At 46.6% G+C, this 19,935-nt stretch overlaps 1 protein-coding gene and 1 pseudogene across 1 annotated transcript; one reads left to right on the top strand and one right to left on the bottom strand.

The window, feature by feature from the left end:
* Positions 1-424: 424 nt before the first annotated feature.
* LOC120922043 (major histocompatibility complex class I-related gene protein-like) lies at positions 425-19,935 on the bottom strand. Its single transcript, XM_040334582.1, has 4 exons — positions 19,851-19,935; positions 11,982-12,233; positions 3,485-3,769; positions 425-1,139 (listed from the first exon to the last, which is right to left on the bottom strand). Exons 1-4 carry the CDS (start codon positions 19,915-19,917, stop codon positions 802-804), a joined length of 942 nt encoding a protein of 313 aa, XP_040190516.1. The 5' UTR covers positions 19,918-19,935; the 3' UTR covers positions 425-801.
* On the top strand, positions 6,429-6,581 carry LOC120922050 (annotated as a pseudogene).

Raw genomic sequence — 19,935 nt, 5'->3', positions numbered from 1 at the left:
GTAAGGCTTAATGCACCCAGCAGGGTAAACAAGTGATTCCAACTGTGCTCGACAGAAGGAGGAAACTTCACATGTAAAAATTAAAAGTGCTTTTAATAGTGAAGTATTGTAAAAAACATTTATTAAAAAAGGCACACGTAACCTTCAACCATTGCACTTACATCACTTCAAAACATATAAAGGCACTTCAAAAGGTAAAACTTCTAAGAGCAGAAAACTTGCAGCGGTATATTGCAGTGTGTTGCGGTCACGGTGGACCCAGGGTATAGCCTGTTAATCTCGCTCGCTCCTCTAACCCGAAGCAGCTTCACAACCAGCGATTCCGAACGTCATACATCACAGGTGTTTGCCGTACAGCCACCCAAAGACATGTTGTTCATTGGGATTGGCTGTACGGTACGGCACGGCAACCTCCCCTTTATACTCCTCTCGTCGCGGAAGTAATCCCAAGTGCGCATGCGCACATCCCGTGTTTCCATGACCACAATACACCGGCTCTGACCCAACACACCCATGCCAGATAACTCGGCACTATCATACCTAACAGCCTAGATTTTCTCTGCCTGCCTATGTCATTCAGGTAGATGCCCATTATTTTTGTTCCCTTTGTGTACACATTTAGTTTATTGTAACAAGGCAACTTGTACACTTTAACATTTAAAACGGAGCATTATTTTCTTTCCATTAAAAAAAAATTAAATAAAAATATTGACAATGTCCATTTCTGTCCCAGGGATAGATCCTGATTATTGCTGTTCCTAAACTTTGCTCATTTTTAGCAGGTATAATAATGTACAGTTATTAACATTGCAGGCAGATTATTACACACTGACAACGGATCTTAAACTGTCGATACTTACCCAGATTCACACTGAGAGCCTCATCCTCCAGACTACTATGATCCACATGACAGGAGTAAGTGTCTCCCTCCCTTGTTGGCACTTCCACACTGACTCTGATCTGATAGGTGCCATCAGGATGGGGGAGAATTGGAGTCATTTCATCTGAAGGAATATGGTCTGTCCCATTTCTCATCCACTTCACATCCACTGGTCCGGGGTGAAACCCGTACACCAGGCAATGAAGTCTGGTCACACCACCCGACTGACGACGGCCCCACACCTTCACCTCTGGGCGCACTGAAAAACAACAAAAATCACGATACACTACAATAAAAATGTTTATTTTGTATTTTAAGCTCAAAAAGAAAAGAACCAGCACTATGAAGGCAGTCAGAAAACATACTGGCCAGGACATTAATTTTTTGTACTTCACTTTCATGGACTTTGTCCAATGTGGAGGGAGGGGGATCACTGTTCTAACTCACGTGTGTACATACAGTTAGGCTTGAGCTATTGAGCTCTGTAAATACCAGGCTCTTTACTAAATGAAGTAAAGTGAGTCAGGAAACCATGTGAAAAGGAACTGAGCGCTCCGCCTGCTGAATTGATATAAGAATACTAATATTCTTGTACAAGAAAAAACTAAAAAATATGTACCAAATTATTATACATTCTCTGTAACTCATGCTAGTGGTATTTGTCTGTACAGAAACCCAGGAAACATAGCATATGTACACCATGGGGCAGATTCACGTAGCTTGGGAGCAGCGTAACGTAATAACCCGTTTACGTTACACGGCCGCAAGTTTTCCGATTTAGTGCCCGATCCACAAAGCACTTACCTGGAAATTTGCAGCGGTGTATCGTAAACACGTCCGGCGCAAGGCGGCCCAATTTAAATGGGGCGGGTACCATTTAAATTAGGCGCGCTCCCGCGCCGGACGTACTGCGCATGCTCCCATCGCAAATTTCCCGACGTGCTTTGCGCGAAATTACGACGCGCCAACGTTTTGTGAATCGCGACGTGATCAAATGACTTACGCCAGGAAAAAGAAAACATTTAAAAAAAATTCAAAAGCGACGCAGGAAAGACGGGCATATTTTAACATGGTGGAGTACTTTTCCACCATATTAAAGTTGCCCTATCTTTGCGACGGAAATCTAACACTTGCGACGACGTAACGACGGGAAAAATCTTAGTGGATCGCTGTAAGTCCTAATTTGCATACCCGGCGCTGGTTTACGACGCAAACTCCCCCCAGCGGCGGCCGCGGTATTGCATCCTAAGATCCGACAGTGTAAGTCCATTACACCTGTCGGATCTTCTGGCTATCTATGCGTAACTGATTCTATGAATCAGTCGCATAGATACTCTGAGAGATACGACGGAGTATCTGAGATACTCCGTCGTATCTCCTTTGTGAATCTGGCCCTATATTGCCAAGAGTATTGGGTCGTCTGCCTTTACATACACATGGGGCCAGATTCACAGAAGAAGTACTTTCAAATTTGCCGCGTCGTATCATTAGTTTGAATCCTCAAACCAAGATACGACGGCTTCTGGCTACGATCCGACAGGCGTACGGCTTCGTACGCCTTCGGATCGTAGGTGTAATACTTCGGCGCCCGCCGGGTGGAGTTTGCGTCGTTTTCCGCGTCGGGTATGCTAATTAGCTGTTTTCGGCGATCCACGAAGGTACGCGCGGTCATCGCATTCTCTTACCTCGTCGCTAGTCGGCTTTTCCCAGCGTATAGTTAAGGCTGCTATTTCTTGGCTTATATTTAGACTTGCCATGTTAAAGTATGGCCGTCTTCCCGCGTCAAATTTTCAAAAAAAAAAATTTCCGTAAGTCGTCCGGGAATAGGAAAGGACGTAACGCACGTCGCCGTTCAAAAAATTACGTCTGTGCAACGTCATTTCGCGCAAAGCGCGGCGGGAAATTTCAAAACGGAGCATGCGCAGTATGTTCGGCGCAGGAACGCACCTAATTTAAATGATACACGCCCCATTTGAATTAGGCGGGCTTGCGCCGGACGGATTTACGCTACGCCGCCGCAAGTTTACAGGCAAGTGCTTTGTGAATCAAGCACTTGCCCGTAAAACTTGCGGCGGTGTAACGTGAATGCAATACGTTACGCCGCCGGAATTCTACGTGAATCTGGCCCATGAACTTTAATGGCATCCCAGTCTTAGTCCGTAGGGTTCAATATTGTGTTGGCCCACCCTTTGCAGCCATAACAGATTCAACTCTTCTGGGAAGGCTGTCCACAAGGTTTAGGAGTGTGTCTATGGACAGTGGAGACTGCGAGCCAGGCCTTCTCTTCCACATCAGTGCCTGACCTCACAAATGCGCATCTGGAAGAATGGTCAAACATTCCCATAGACACACTCCTAAACATTGTGGACAGCCTTCCCAGAAGAGTTGAAGCTGTTATAGTTGAAAAGGGCAGGGCCAACTTAATAATGACCACTATGGACTAAGTCTGGGATGCCATTAAAGTTCATGTGCGTGTTAAGGCAGGTGTCCCAATACTTATGACAATATAGTGTATCTAAAAAAAGAAAAAAAATTGTAGTATTTCAGAAGACAAATTTTTGTTCACCTGCAAAAGACTTGCATCGACCAAGAATTTATAATTACCATTTTTTGAAAAGTTATCAGTTTTCACAAGTAGATAATCCTGAAGCCACTGAATACACGCCTTGTCTCTATAGTAGAGTTGCCTTTTGACAGTATTTGGTCTGCTGTTCCAATCCTTAGCTAACACCATTGCTTCATCCGCAGATGCCATAAACTTCTTCTTCTCGTTGTCCAAAAAGAGGAAATCTCTACCATGAGCACCAAACTCTTCTTCCCCACCCGTAGAATTATCCTCATTAATCCAACAACCGAATTTCACTTGATAGACATACAGATTTGTATAATCTGAAAAGGATATAAAGAATTTTTTCTATAAACTGAAAGGTATACAAAATAAGCAATAGAGGTGCATACAAGAATAAAGTAAGACTTATTTTTCTTTTTTTAAGAAGGGGGCAAACGCCTGATTTTTGACATTGCTGGTTTTATAACAATGGCCAATACAGAGAGGGTATAATCCTTATATTAGGGACTATAACAGGGTAGAGCTAACTTGTTTTTAAAGGCAAAAGCCTGGATCTTTGTTCTGTTCACCAATGCATTTATATTTTAATGGAGATGAATAAAATATCCCATTCATTTCACTTCATCGTGAGCAAGTATTTGGCATTTACCACAGTAGAGTATGGACAGGCCAGAGAGATCACTTTAATGCAGTTGGCCAACTTGAACATGCATTGCAATTTACTCCAAATCAGCCATACCGTTATGATAGAGCTGCATGATTTTGGATAAAATTAGAATCACATTTTTTTTTTGCTTAGAATAAAGATGACGATTCTGAGGATTTTTTTTATTTTAAAGATTAACCCCTGAACATTAGGTTATCAAACAAGATGGCAATAAAATAAGACATAATACTCTTTAATTCAATCAAATTTAAAGAAATGTAATGAAAAATAATATAATGTGTAAAGAAAAACAAATTACTATTAAAGTGGTTGTAAACTCTGTTACACCACTTGTACCTACAGGCAATGCTGTATCCTGGCCTAGGCCAACAAGGCCCAGGCCTAGGGCAGCACTTTGCAGGGGGGCAGCACGGACAGTGTCCCCGCCGGCTTGCGCTACACTGTTGGGCAAATTAGTTTAGCGCCCCCATAAATTGACCGCACTGCTTTCAGTTTGCGGGCGGTTGGCATTCTGCAACTGTGGGGGGGCGTCGCTTCAAATTTTTTACCATCCCTGTCCCATTGCAGAGATTTCCCTTCACTTCATGTCCCATAGCCAAACAGGAAGTGAGAGGAAATCTATGCAAATTAGGGGGAATCCATTGTCCCCCCCCAAGGCCATCAGATCTACACTTGAAAATTTCAGGGTGGGTCTTAAAGCGGGGGTTCACCCAAAAATAAATCGCATACAACGCATCACGAGTTGCCGAACGTCGGTGCGGCTCTATACGGCGCCTGCGCACCGACGTTCGGCTTCTTTCGGCAACTCGTGACGCGTAGTATGCGACGGTCGGAAGCCTGTCAATCAGATAGGAACGCCCAGTCCCGCAGAAGACATACCCGGAAGTGGCGGTGAAAATACTGTATGTACGGGGAAAAAAAACAGCCGATTGTCATTAGGACAACTCGGCTGAATGTAATGTTAAAAATGTATTTTTTGGGTGAACCTCCACTTTAACCCACAAGGGGTGTGGCCTTGACAGGAAGGGGTGGGTCATATTTAAATTAGGGGGTGCACGCGTTTAGTCGGGCCTAGGGCAGCACAAAACCTGAATACACCCCTGCCTACAGGTAAGCCTATAATAAGGCTTACCTGTAGGTACTGTAAATATCTCGTAAACTTGCGATGTCATCGGCGCATGCGCACTGCAGAAACGGTCCGCTGGTGCCGTTTCTTCAGGGCCCGTGCCATGACCGACAGCTCCCGTGCGAACCCGGAAGTAACTCCGGTGAAAGATGTTGGCCGTGTACTTGGTGTGCCTGTGCCAATTCAGGGCATCATTCTAAGGTAAGTATTTCATAATGAGCTAGTATGTTTTTCTTCCAGAGGTTTACAACCTCTTTAAGTTATATCGCGCATTTTACCGCGATTTTGAATTCGCAGCAGTGTGAACCTAGGCTCAAACTGACTTAATTTGCAGACCAAAATTCATCCCTTTGATCTTTAACCACTTCCCGACCGCCGCATGTATATGTACGTCCACAGAATGGCACGTACAGGCAAATGGGCGTACATGTACGTCCTTGCCTTTCTGCGGGTCGGGGGTCCGATCGGGACCCCACGCTACATGCGGCGGTCAGGTTCCCTCGGGGAGGGATCCGGGACGACGGCGCGGCTATTTGTTTAATGTCGCGATCGCTCCCCGGAGCTGAAGAACGGGGAGAGCCGTGTGTAAACACGGCTTCCCCGTGCTTCACTGTGGCGGCGTATCGATCGAGTGATCCCTTATATAAGGGAGACTCCATCGATGATGTCATTCCTACAGCCACACCCCCCTACAGTTGTAAACACACACTAGGTGAACCCTAACTCATACAGCGCCCCCTGTGGTTAACTCCCAAACTGCAACTGTCATTTTCACAATAAACAATGCAATTTAAATGCATTTTTTGCTGTGAAAATGACAATGGTCCCAAAAATGTGTCAAAATTGTCCGAAGTGATCCCTCATAATGTCGCAGTCACGAAAAAAATTGCTGATCGCCGCCATTAGTAGTAAAAAAAAAATAAAAAATAAAAATGCAATAAAACTATCCCCTATTTTGTAAACACTATAAATTTTGCGCAAACCAATCGATAAACGCTTATTGCGATTTTTTTTACTAAAAATAGGTAGAAGAATACGTATCGGCCTAAACTGAGGAAAAAAAATGTTTTTGCGCTATATGTTGAGGACAGACCTAGGACAGGCTTACTCTAAAAGTGTCACTAAACCCACATCATTAAAATCTATCAGTAAATTGTGTATTAAATGCTGTTAATACTCAGTCAGTATACTTACCTGGCAGGGGAGACACCATGATCATGAAGGCGGTTCTCCCAGGGCGAGGCACGGCTATTGCACACTCTAGGCCGTGCTGATCGTGGTTGTCTTCCCTGCTGCTTCTCGGCCTTTTGGCTGGGACTGGTTGTGGTATCTGTCCTTATCAGTTGTCAGCGGAGCGCTGAAGCACCTCCTACATGGGGAGGGTGGATGCAATCCAATGATGTCATTGCACCTGGAAGGATGGTTTCAGCAGGGACTACGCCGTGCTGCCCGACAGAATACTGGGGGCCGGCCCATGGTTGAGTCTGAGCCATCTGGAAGGGTGCTCCTGGTGAGGATGGGTGCTGTGCTTGGTCTTGGTCTTTTTGCCGAGTTCTAGTCTGGCCTTCTGGCTGGCTGGTGTAAGTGCCATCTCTGTCAGCGATCCGGTTGGAGGAGCTGGTAATGCCCTGTGGTAAGACGGGGCAGAGCCATGCAAATCCGCTGGGTTGACGGAGGGTCTGGAGGGGCTAGTATTGGTGGAGGCTGTTACCTGAGCGGCAGTTCTCCCCAAGAAAACCTTGAAGGGCTCTCTAGCTGGCAGGGGTGGAGGGCTGCACTGGCCGGTTGGGGGGGTCGGATATGGAACGAAAAGCCTATGGTGCATGTGCCCCTGGAGTGGCAGTCCAGGGGTATCTGAAGATCACTGTGTGTGAGGGACACATTGATTGAAGGATACCACGGTCACTGCACCAGATACACGCTTTTTTTTAGCACCTGCCTCCTGGGCCGGGCCTTTTGGCTAGGACCGGAGGAATTTTTTATTCCTGGCCGGAGGGCCTGGTCATTGTTTCACCACAATGGCCACTTCTTTCACTCTCCTCTCCACTATCCCTTCCCCCACTTTATTTTATTTAAGCCTGTGTTTGTCACCTTTTTGTCTTTTTTTGTTGTGCACGTTTTGTCTCACTGTGTGATTAGTAGGGTGCGGGTCCTCGGGCCAGCCCTGAACGTCTTGGGAGTGGGTGGACATGGCCTTCTGGCTTAGTTCGCCTGCTCTTATGGGGTCTCCCTTCGGGGGAGCCCCACCTAGTACTGGGAGGGTTCTGTTTCGGCAGTCCCTCCGAGGAAGTTGGGTCCGTGTCGGCTTCGGTTGCTCGGACCACAGTACCTCAGTCCCCGTCTGGAGCCTAACGCCCCGGGGGATCAGGGTTTGGGTCCCTCTTCACAGGAGGACCACTTGACGTTGCACCCGTCTGCACGTTTTTGTGAACACTCTTTATGTGTGTGCACATTTTTTCTGCACCGGGTGGAGTTTTTTGGGTGTGTTCACACGCCATAGGCTTTTCAAAAAAAAAAAAAAAAAAAAAATTTTTTGCTGTGAAAATGACAATGGTCCCAAAAATGTGTCAAAATTGTCCGAAGTGTCTGCCATAATGTCGCAGTCACGAAAAAAATAGCTGATCGCCGCCATTAGTAGTAAAAAAAATAAATTAATAAAAATGCAATAAAACTATCCCCTATTTTGTAAACGCTATAAATTTTGCGCAAAGCAATCGATAAACGCTTATTGCGATTTTTTTTACTAAAAATAGGTCGAAGAATACGTATCGGCCTAAACTGAGGAAAAAAAAATGTATATATGTTTTTGGGGGATATTTATTATAACAAAAAGTAAAAAATATTGCATTTTTTTCAAAATTGTCGCTTTATTTTTGTTTATAGCGCAAAAAATAAAAACCGCAGAGGTGATCAAATACCACCAAAAGAAAGCTCTATTTGTGGGGAAAAAAGGACGCCAATTTTGTTTGGGAGCCACGTCGCACGACCGCGCAATTGTCTGTTAAAGCGACGCAGTGCCGAATTGCAAAACCTGGCCTGGGCATTTAGCTACCTAAAGGTCCGGGGCTTAAGTGGTTAAATGAATAAACTTTTTACCTGTCTCTTTTAGAGCTGAGCAATGATGATGATAAATATTTCCGGCTGTTTTTGTTATTTTACAGCTGTGAGCAAGGGAACTGCTCTGCACTTTTTACAAGATTTGTAAAAAAAGATTGTGTGTGGGGGTCGAATCGAGATTAAAAATTGATCATCTTGCCCTGTTTCCAGAAGTACTATTGGGCTTCGGTCCTTGTTACGCTTCCGATGGTGGTTATTGGAGGAGCCAGCTAACCCGGCGTCCACTCTGGAAGCTGCGCTGCTCGGTTCCTATTCTGAGCTGCGTAATGTTATGCACCGAGGACCTAGGTCTATTCCTAACATTACGCCCTCGATGAGGACTACCCTGAAGGTGTGGGAGGTTGTCCGGACCAAGGTTCAGAAGCCCAATGGTTGGTCTCCGCATACTCCGTTGTGGGGGAACTCGCGGCTGACACACTTTATTTTTCTTTCCTTTTATTTTTTTAGTATGTGTAAGGCTGGTACTCATTCCAGTATTGTTTAACAAAACCCAGTAGAAAATTTGTATCTTGGAGATCTGAAGTCCTCACACAATAAATATCTATTCATTATAGTTTGGTCCAGTTATACCTCCTGTGGTCACACAAAATTTCACTACCTAATGGTTGATAGGATAAGCCACCTATAAGCCTCTTATTGGTTAACAACAGTGTGAAGGGTAAGCAAAAAATACCCTGAAGAAGCCCCAGTAGGAAAAACACGTTGGGAGTCTATACCGTTATACCGATGTACAAATGACTATAACAATGACCATGTAACAAATGTGTATACTTTTTAGTATTTTTTTTAAATATTATAAATTAATAAATGATGAATTTTTAACCTTGAACTTTTTTATGTATTAATGTGTACATTCCAGCACCCTTCAAAAGTCCAATTCGTTGCTATAAATTGAGGTGTCATTTACCCACACTACAAAACTCTTCTGTACATAAGCGGCCAGAAGATTCCAGGTGATTTCATTGACTATATATGGTCAAACAGAGATTGTCCAGTCCTCAGTTGGGACACAGACAACAACAAAAACCTGGCAGAGGGTCTAACCCCTCCACTTCACCCAAAACAAAAAACAAAGTTTTGTCTTTTCATGCGCGTTAATGAAGAATCAGTCCTCAGTCTTTGCTTACCCTGGCTTTGGCATTTTCTATATTTAGATTCTATTTCTATTCTATTAGAGGTGAATGGAGGGTCCGATTGGGTCGGACTGTTCGTGTGAAAGGGGCCTAAAACCCCATACACACTATCAGTTTTTCTGTAGGTTTTTCTCTTCAGGTTTACCAAAACTGATTGCATACAAATTGAAACTCTTAAAGGGGTTGTAAAGGAATTATTTTTCCCCCTAAATAGCTTCCTTTACCTTAGTGCAGTCCTCCTTCACTTACCTGATCCTTCGATTTTGCTTTTAAATGTCCTTATTTCTTCTGAGAAATGCTCACTTCCTGTTCTTCTGTCTGTAAATCAACACCGTAATGCGAGGCTTTCTCCCTGGTGTGGAGAAAGCCTCCTGAGGGGGAAGGGGGCGAGCAGGCAAGTCAAGACACACTCTACTTTTCAGATAGAGAAAGGAGCTGTGTGTTAGTGGGCCTCCTGACACTCCTGCTCACCCCCTCCCCCCTCAAGAGGCTTTCTCCACACCAGGGAGAAAGCCTTGCATTACGGTGTTGAGTTACAGACAGAAGAACAGGAAGTGAGCATTTCTCAGAAGAAATAAGGACATTTAAAAGCAAAATGGAAGGATGAGGTAAGTGAAGGAGGACTACATTAGGGTAAAGGAAGCTATTTAGGCAAAACATTTTTTTCCTTTACAACCCCTTTAAGGTTTGACCTCATATTAGATGGTTTTGGTAAACCTGAAGAGAAAAACCTGCAGGAAAACTGAAAGTGTGTATGGGGCTTTAGGCCGATTTTACACTGAATGTCTGCGGTGTACCCACACCGTGGGTGCGGCGCAGTGTACCTGTGGTTTTCCCGCCAGTTTAGCTGCACTTTGCCATAGACATTTATTATATCCTGCAGGTGTGGTGCACTTTCTGAAAAGCCACTTGCTTTTCCTCTTCCCGCCGGCTTCATTCACAACACTGATGCTCTAAAATGGCAGGTCGGCAACATGCAATTTGGGCTTGCCAACCAGCCATCCCAGAGCAGGAGGTCGTGGGCCACATCAGAGGGCTCCGCGAGCCACATGTGGCCCCCCGGGCTACTGGTTGGTCACCCCTGATCTACAGTATGTTTGTGAGTATGTTCTGTGTCACTTTTTAATAAATATTTTTTATGGAATTGCACCAGGTCGATGTGCTCTTCTCTTGTTTTTCATTGCATCCTAGCGACCATAACAAGTGGTTGGAATTTTGCACTGAAATTCTGCAGGATATGAAAGAGAACAATTTTTCCAAACAAATATTTTTTTCAGATCAAGATTTCATCTCTGGTAAGGCTAATCACTACAATGTTAGAATTTGGGGTTGGGAAAATTGTTGCATAGCCAAACATGAAGGAGACTTGCCGAAGCTGTCTCGAAGTGTTTTGTGCCATTTCTGTAAGCAAAGTTTATGGACCTTTCTATTTTCCCGAGCAAACTGTGACAGCATTTTCATATCTGGACATACTACAAGAAGATTTGAATGACTTCATTTTCATGCAAGATGGTGCCCCGTTCATTTCCACTTCCTCCCAAATCTGCGCTGGGTTTCCAAGGCGTAAGTCGGTGAAAGTGGAAGTGGGCATCCGCCATGCTAATGAGGGGTGACCCCATGCAAATGATGGGCCGAGCGCCAGACAGATACAAATCGCCAACTGCGCATGCGCCATCTCGTGGGCACATCTCAGTGCGCATGCTCACAATCACGTCGGAACAACTGCCTAAGATACATCGGATCACTGCCTACGGCGTGAATGTAACCTACGCCTAGTCATATTCACGTCGTAAAATACGTCGGCTTGTGTTCCCTGTTGCAGCCCTTTGCATGTATTCTGCTGAGTTACACCTCCTTTATGGGGCATAACTTTACGCCAGACGTAGGACTTGATCGGATGTACATTCGTGAATCGGCGTATCTCCCTCATTTGCATATGTGAATAGAAAATCAATGGGAGCGCCAAATACGTCCAGCGTAAATATGCGCCCACTCTACTCCGGCGTAGGTAAGTTACGTCTGTCGGATGAAGCCTATTTTCAGGCGTATGTTAGTTTCTGAGTCCTGCGCATAGATACGACAGCGCATATTTGCACTTACGTGGCGTATCTCGAGATACGTCGGCGCAAGTGCTTTGTGAATCCGGGCCATAGTGCTCATGTTGAGTGCATTCAACCTCAAGGACCAAATAACTGAATCTTCCTCTATCCAGAATATTGACGAATGTGCTTCTATCCGTTACGGTTACATGTTTTGAAATAACCCTGTATTTAGTTGAAATTTACAGAATTTGTGGTTCAACAGTTAGTAATTGCCTGTTTTATGAAGAAATTCCCTCACTGCTAGTCCAAATTGTCAGCTGTTAACATTGAGGTCATTAGCTAAAATCAATTATAAATTCTGTTCTTCTGAACAAAAAGATGTAAATGTATTAGTGTCGTTATAGCTCAGAAAATAAAGCATGGAAGTTGGGTGACATTTTTGCTTACTTTGCGGCAGTCTCAGACGCTGTATTTTATATTGATGCCGCTGTTCGTAGTACTTTGCACTTTCCTCCAGAGCTTCCCAGTGTTTAGGATGAACATTTTCTAGCCAGTCAGTGAGTCGTTGCAGTTTTCTGTTGCTATTGGGGTATTTTATAATCGGAACATCATCCAGAAAGGCAATTATTTGGGTGTGTGGTGGGGTTGACTCTTTTGGGGACCAGATGGTTGAAAAGTAGAAGTTCAGTCTATGACTGTCTGTGAGGGACACAAAAGAATACAAGAAATTTGAAAAGAAAGTACAGTGTAGGTCACCAGCACCAAGGTAACACAGAGAGACACTAACCGTGCAGAATAAAAATGCCACAAGGGATTATTATGTAACATCCTAAACTGTCTGCTCATAGATCCTGGGTCTCACCATTGACCAGGGCCGCTGATAAGGAAGTACAACCAGCCCTCCTGTACTGGGCCCAGGCCTCGTCAGTTCAAAAGAGGGGCCTGGGCTCCTGTCAAGCAGGAGGCCCAACAGTACTGCCTTATTGCAGTAACGATGACTCTTGTACAGTGCTGCCAGCTTCTACTTTTCTTACCCTGGCTGCACTGCACTGCAGCAGGATTGGTTATTGTGCTGCCTGGGACCCCTGTGTGCTTCTTTCCCTTCATTTTCCCTCCTACTGACAGCTTCTGAGGGCACACAGGTGGGTTAAGTCTGGATGGTCCGAACCCGAACTTTAAAAAAAAAGTTTGGGTTTGGGAACCCGAACTCGAAACCCCATTGTAGTCAATGGGACACAGACTTTTAGAAAGAAAATGCGCCGAGGTCCCGCAAATTCAATAACCAGACCCTTTAGGTCTGGTATAGATATTAAGGGGAACCCCGCCGTCAATTAAAAAAAAAAAATTACGTGCGGTTCCCCCTAAATATCCATTATCCGAGCACGTTGACCTGGCCGGCCTCAGAAAAGAGGGGGGGACAGAGTGCGGCCCCCCCCTCTCCTGAACCGCATCAGGCCACATGCCCTCAACATTGGGAGGGTGCTTTGGGGTGCCGCCCAAAGCACCTTGTCCCCATGTTGATGGGGACAAGGGTCTCATCCCCACAACCCTTGCCCGGTGGTTGTGGGGGTATGCGGGCGGGAGGCTTATCAGAATCTGGAAGACCCCTTTAACAAAGGGGACCCCCAGATCCTGACCCCCCCCTGTGTGAAATGGTAATGGGGTACACTGTAAGCCTACCATTTCACGAAGGAAGTGTAAATTCTTGTAAAAAAAAACACACACACACACACAGTAGAATAAAGTCATTTATTAATAAAAAAAAAAAACTCCAGCGGTGATAATCCACTCGTTCCCAGCTTCCTGCTCCAACATTGTCCTGATCCAGCGACGGCTGCGGGTGATCTCCAGCGATGAGAAGATCCATCCATCCAGAGCGCAGCATCGCGACCTCCTCTCACCACTGGACACAGCCCAGCGAATGACGCGTTGAAGCTGTGACATTACTTATATAGGGGAGGCAGGGCCACCCGTCACATGACCCCGCACCCTCTGACGTACCCTCCGCTACGTCACTGGGTAAGCCCAGTCTTCCCTCTTCCTGGGCTTCGTGCTGAGGGTGGTTTGGTTGGGGGAATAAGAGAATTTGGGCAATAAGAGGGGTTTAATACTGAAAGGGGGAGATGTGGGGATGATTTGTGCTGAGAGGGGGATCTGTGCAGGGAGGGGGAGATGGGGGATGATTTGTGCTGAGAGGGGGAATCTGTGCAGGGAGGTGGGGGGATGATTTGTGCTGAGAGGGGGGATCTGTGCAGGGGGGGGAGATGGGGGGATGATTTGTGCTGAGAGGGGGGATTTGGGGGGTAAATTCATTTGCATAAGTAGGAGGGGTTTGGGGGGATTTATACTGGGAAGAGGGATATGGGGGCATTTTGTGCTGAGAAGGGGGATTTGCGCTGAAAGGGGGTATTTGAGGGTGATGACTTGTTCTGATAGGGGCAAATGGAGGGGAAGTAATGTGCTGAGAGGGGGTATTTGTACTGGAAGGGGGCATATGGGGGTGAAGATTTTTGTTAAGGGGGGGGATATTGGGGGGATTGTGCTGAGAGGGGGGATGAGGGAAAGAGGAATTGTGCTAAGAGGGGGTATATGGGGGTGAGGGGAACTCTGCACATAGCTCTTTAGACGATGGGGGGGGGGGGGGAAGGATGGGGTGACACCATGTTTTACCGCACCAGGTGACACCAACCCTAGTGACACCACTGCTTGTGGCGCCAAGTATCAATAAGATTGAAAGTTAAGATAAGTCTAGAAAACCGGGACCATGAGGGGGACGGGTTGCAGGGCGATGCTGGCTGGGGTCTGTCCAGGCTGGGGTTCAGAGTAGTATTTAAATCCCCCAGCCAGACCGCCTGTATCGAGGAATGGCGAGCCATGAACACCAGACCTTCAGTAATAATAACAGTGTTAAATGGAGGGGGGACATAAAATGCTAGAAATTATTCTCCATACATTTTCATTGAGAGAAACACATATCGACCATGTGGGTCAGCTAACATATCACAGAGATCAAAATGTACAGACTTGGCAATGAGGACCGAGACTCCGCGAGCCTGGGTAGAGTGGGTCGAGCGATACGCCCACCCTATCCATGGTCGCTTAAGTGCCATCCGAAGACGGCTATCCACATGCGTCTCAACTAATACCACCACATCAGCTCTATGTTTTTTAAGAAATGCAAACACCGCAAATCTCTTCACCCTATCTCCCAATCCCCGGACATTCCAGGTAAGTAGCTTTTGTGTGGCCATCCAACCGATAGGGAGATATGTGACACCATGAGATCAGCCCAGCCCCATAATCTCCAGCATACACCGTTCAGTACACCAAATCTGCCACATTGCAGTGGAACATATAGTAGGATATATTGCAAAAACATGCGCACATTGTACAAGTCAAACAGAATCACAGTCTTCAGATAGTTATTTATTTTGACTCTCAGCACACAAACTAAAACTAACCCAGCCCCCCACCCTACCCTGCATCTTCTACAACTGATGCGGGCATAACCTAAAACGTAACACGAGTCAGCAACCAGGAGAAGACCATAATAACGGAGCTTAGCATTAAGTAGTGAGATTGTAAAAGTAGACTTTTCAATCCCTCCGAGGATGTTAGGTCCTTGTGGCTTCGGCTGCTTGGGCCATGGTGGGTCCATGTGGCTTCGGCTGCATGGATCACAGTTACTCTTTTCCCTGCCAGGAGCCTTACACCCCAGGGGATCAGAGCTGGGTCCTTTTCGGAGGACCAATTGACGATGGCACCCGTCACAGTTTTTTGTTGCACCTCTTTATGTGTGTGCACATATTTCCTGCACCGGGTGGAGTTTTTGGGTTGTGTTTTGCACGCCACGGGCTTTTCAATAGAAAAAAAAATGTGTATGCCTCCCCAGATACGAATGCGCGCCTTGAACTTTTCCAGACCCTGCGGACGCAACTTGTCACCTCCAGAGCAGTAGTGATCAGCGGTGATTTTAACTGTCCGATAGAGGAGGATGGGCGCAGCTCCAGCATATACGCAAAACTTGATGTTACTTCTAAGCTGCTCAAGGAGATGATCTCGGAGGCTTCCTTACAGGACGCCGTGGGATCCATAGGGAAAGGTACCGTGAATTATTCGTGGTGCCGACCCGATTGATCTGTGCGTTCCAGGATTGACTCCGTGCTCACTTCAAGAGCAGTCAAGCATCGTGAGTTCTCCATGATCCCCTGCTTTTTTTCTGACCACAGGGCCATTCACTTCCGGGGTGAACTGAGCGAGAGCTTTGCTCACGGACCAGGTTCCTGGAAGCTGAATGGCACCCTGCTGGAAAATGAAGAATTGATGGGGGAACTCCAGGAGGCCTATGCCTCCTGGACGGAGGAAAATAGATTCTTCAGCAAGGTAAGTGATTGGTGGGAGGTTGTGAAAGTTAAGCTGTGCAGCTTCTTTCAGGCAAGGGGACGACAGCAAGTGTGTGCAAGGAAGAAGGAACTCAGGAGACTGCAACGTCAGTTGCAGTCCCTGCAGGACCTTCACCACTGCGGCTGGGACGTTAGGCAGGACCTGGAGGACACCAAGAAGAGCCTGAAAGGGTACTTAGAGGAAGAATCCAGGCACATTGTCTTCCGCGCCGAGGTGGAGAATCTTGAGAAAGGTGAGAAGTGTAACGCTTTCTTTTTCAGAACACACTCCCTTGTCAGAACTGCGTGACAAGACCGGAACACTCCAGAAGGGGAAGGAGGCTGTACGGACATAGAGGCAGCAGACAGGTTCCTGTCAGGTATCACTAACAAAATTGATCCTGCAGGTTCATCAGCCATCAATGCCCCCCTGGTGTTGGAGGAGCTGCACTCTGCTGCTAAATCCCTTAGGCAGGGCAGGACCCCAGGTTGCAATGGTCTCCCAGTTGAGCTCTATGTAGCCCTGTGGGACCTCCTGGGCCCGGACCTGCTCGAGCTGTACGAGGAGATGGTGGTGGAGGGTAGAATGCCTCCATCACTGAGAGAGGGGATGATCACGATTTTGTATAAGCGCAAAGGGGGGGAGATCGGACCTGAAAAATTGGCGTCCGATCTCTCTTTTGAACGTGGACTACAAAATCCTCGCCAAGGTTTTGGCCAACAGGCTGAAATCTGTCATCGGACAGATCATCCACCCGGATCAAACTTGTGGCATTCCTGGTAGAAGGATTGCGGACAGCCTCGCGCTTGTCCGGGACACGGTCCAGTACATTCAGGACCGCCGTGTGCACGCGGCCCTGGTCAGTCTTGACCAGGAGAAGGCCTTTGACCATGTCTCCCATGAGTTTATGTGCAGAACCCTGCGCAGGTTTGGTCTTGGGGAACTGTTTTGTTCGTATGTGAATGTAATGTATAAGGACATTTGTAGTTTGGTGTTGGTAAATGGCTGGAAAACTGACCCCTTCGAGGTTCTCTCGGGGGTCAGACAAGGCTGCTCTCTCCTACCTCTGCTTTTTGTTTGCTGTATAGAGCTATTCGCCCCAAAGCATCAGACGGAACCCAGAGATCGGAGGGATTACCGCACCAGGACCGGAAAGACGGGAGGTCAAGTGCTCGCTCTACATGGACGTTCTGTGCCGACCGGCGCTCCATCAACACACTCGTCCAGACGTGCGAGGACTTCGGCCAAGCTTCAGGGGCAAAGGTCAACTGCGGGAAGTCGGAAGTCATGCTCTTCGGAAAGTGGTTCCTGCCTTCTTCTGCACCCATACCGTTCAGCCTCAAAGCGGACTTCATCAAAATTCTTGGAGTCTGGTTTGGAGCGGAGGGCGCAGCCCTGTAGTCCAGGGAGGAAAGACTGGCGAAGTTGAGACAGAAGTTTGGACTTTGGAGCAACAGAGAACTTACCATCGAAGGGAAAACACTGGTACTCCCTGTGTTGCAGTACCTCGCCCAGGCCTGGCCCCCCGGGTCAACACGTGCAAGGCCCGCTAGGATTTTTTCCCGACGGGAAAAAAGAGATCCTGCTCTCTTTTTTTTCACAGCAGTCTTCCGGTCGGAAAAATTGTGATTAAGCATACACACGGTCGGAATTTCCCAGCCAAAAGGAATTTCCCAGCCAAAAGCTCTCATTGCAGCTTTTCCGACGGGAAAACCGGTCATGTGTACGAGGCATTAGTGCTCTGGATTGAGACAAGAACACACTATAGAGGGATATGCTTTGTTCATATTTCATGTCTGAGGTTACAACCCCCTAATGAAGATTTGATAAACATGAAAGCTAACCATACTATTTGAGGTACAAACCAGCCACTAACAAATAATTTTTTAAATTGGCAAATTTAAGATATGTTATCAACACACATACCATATTTATCGGCGTATACCGCGCACTTTTTTCCCCTTAAAATCAGGGGGAAATCGTGGGTGTGCGATATACGCCGATACTGTTGCAGCAGTGTTTGTTTTTTTAATTAGGCGCCGAGCGCCGCAGCCTAGAGCCTGAGCCAAGCCGAGTCGATCCGAATGTACTGCGCACTCGGCTCCGCCCGCAGCCACGCGAGAGGAGCCGAGAGAAGCAGAGAGGAGCCGAACAAACAGGAAATCCTCTCCTCTCGGCTCGGCGCCTGATTAAAAAACGAACACCGCCACAACCCCGGGCAACGTGCGGATGGAGGACTGGACGGACGCCGCAGACGGACACCTGGACGAACCCCGCGAGGAAGCCGCAGACACCTGGACGGACGCTGTGAGGAAGGCTGGACGGACCAAACGCACGGCCGCAAACGGACGCCGGACCGAACAAGGCCGTCGATGGACGTCGGGCAAGACACCAAAACTGTAAGTAATTCATTTTTTTTTCCAGGAATTTCCCTTCTAGATTAGGGATGCGTGCTATACGCCGGTGCGCGCTATAGGCATATAAATACGGTATATAGAATAATTACAATTTAAGGCTGGGTTCACACTTGTGCGAAGCAGGAACCACTGCGATTCCTGTGTGGACCACAATCGCAGACAGTTCACACTGACTTCTGCAAACAGCTGTGGGTGTCGATGTAAAGTTAATGACACCCCCAGATCGTTTTGCAGATCACAGTGTGAACTGTAAAATGGTGCAGGAATCGGAATGCGTAGGTCTGAACACTCATGCGATCCCATTCACGTGCAGACCAAAAAAAGGGTCCTGTACTATTTCAGTGCCAATGCGATTTTAGCCATAGAGTTTGTATGGCTGAATTTGCATCGTACAGACATCGCCATGTGATTTTCACAGCAATGCACTGCGAATCACATTCAATGTCTGCGATCGTACAAATGTGAACCCAGGCTAAAAAGATACCAATTAACAAACATTCATCAATTATGAGTCACGCAGAATATAGATTACAACTGTATGATTACTTACAACCATTCTAGAGTCAAATTTTAGTTTCACTTTATTAAACTAGACTGGGGATAGACAGATGTTCCCAATATAACAGTTTTCATTAAACAATACAAAACATTACTGAGCAACGCACACACAAAGTGCACTTGAAATTGCACTTCGAAGTGCAGTCCTTGTAAATCTGAGGGGTAGATCTGAAATGAGGGGTAGATCTGCTGATTTTATTATCCAATCATGTGCAAGCTAAAATGCTGTTTTTTATTTTCCTTGCATGTCCCCCTCAGATCTACAGCGACTGCACTTCCAAGTGTACTTTCAGTGCAATTTCAAATGCACTTTACACTTGTAGTTTGTACTTATAGTGCAAAGTGGATTTGCCTTCCGTAAATACCCCAAAGAGTTTAGACTTGTTTCGACTTTCAGCTTGATAATGTTACTCTTAGGCCCCTTTCACATTGAGGAGTTTTTCAGGCGGTAAAGCGCTAAAAATAGCGCTGCTATCCCGCCTGAAAAACTCCTGCACTGCAGACTCAATGTGAAAGCCCGAGGGCTTTCACACTGAGGCGATGCGCTGGCGGGAGACAAAAAAATCTCCTGTCAGCAGCATCTTTGGAGCGGTGAGAGGAGCGGCATGTATACCGCTCCTTCACCGCTCCTTCCCATTGAAAACAATGGGAACCGCGGCAATACCGCCCGCAATGCGCCTCTATAGAGGCGCATTGCGGGCGGTATTAACTCTTTATCGGCCGCTAGCGGGGGTTAATACCGCACCGCTAGCGGCTGATACCCGCGGCAATTCCGGCGGTATAGCGCCGCTATTTTTAGCGGCGTTATACCGCCACCGCAGCTCCCGCCCCAGTCTGAAAGGGGCCTTAATCAGTGCTTTGACTTTACTCCGAAGAAACTATTTCAAATTAACAGCCAAGATGTGGCTTACTTTTAATTGATATTCAAATAAAATGACATGCCAATAATAACACTTACCGGCATACACAAGAGAAGAGGAAAGAAGACCTTCTAGGAGGATTAACAGGCCAAGGATGGAGCCCATTTCACTGTGATCAGTTGA

Source organism: Rana temporaria, unplaced genomic scaffold (assembly GCF_905171775.1).
Source record: "Rana temporaria unplaced genomic scaffold, aRanTem1.1, whole genome shotgun sequence".
Taxonomy (NCBI): domain Eukaryota; kingdom Metazoa; phylum Chordata; class Amphibia; order Anura; family Ranidae; genus Rana; species Rana temporaria.
This window is presented reverse-complemented; position numbering and strand designations above follow the sequence as displayed.

Bases quoted from the DNA above. Each gene is read 5' to 3' on its own strand.
- LOC120922043 (XM_040334582.1), bottom strand. From the start codon at position 19,917: ATGGGCTCCATCCTTGGCCTGTTAATCCTCCTAGAAGGTCTTCTTTCC. The intron at 12,234-19,850 runs GTAAGTGTTATT...TGTCCCTCACAG, and splicing joins CTCTTCTCTTGTGTATGCCG to ACAGTCATAGACTGAACTTC. The intron at 1,140-3,484 runs GTAATTATAAAT...GTTGTTTTTCAG, and splicing joins TGATAACTTTTCAAAAAATG to TGCGCCCAGAGGTGAAGGTG.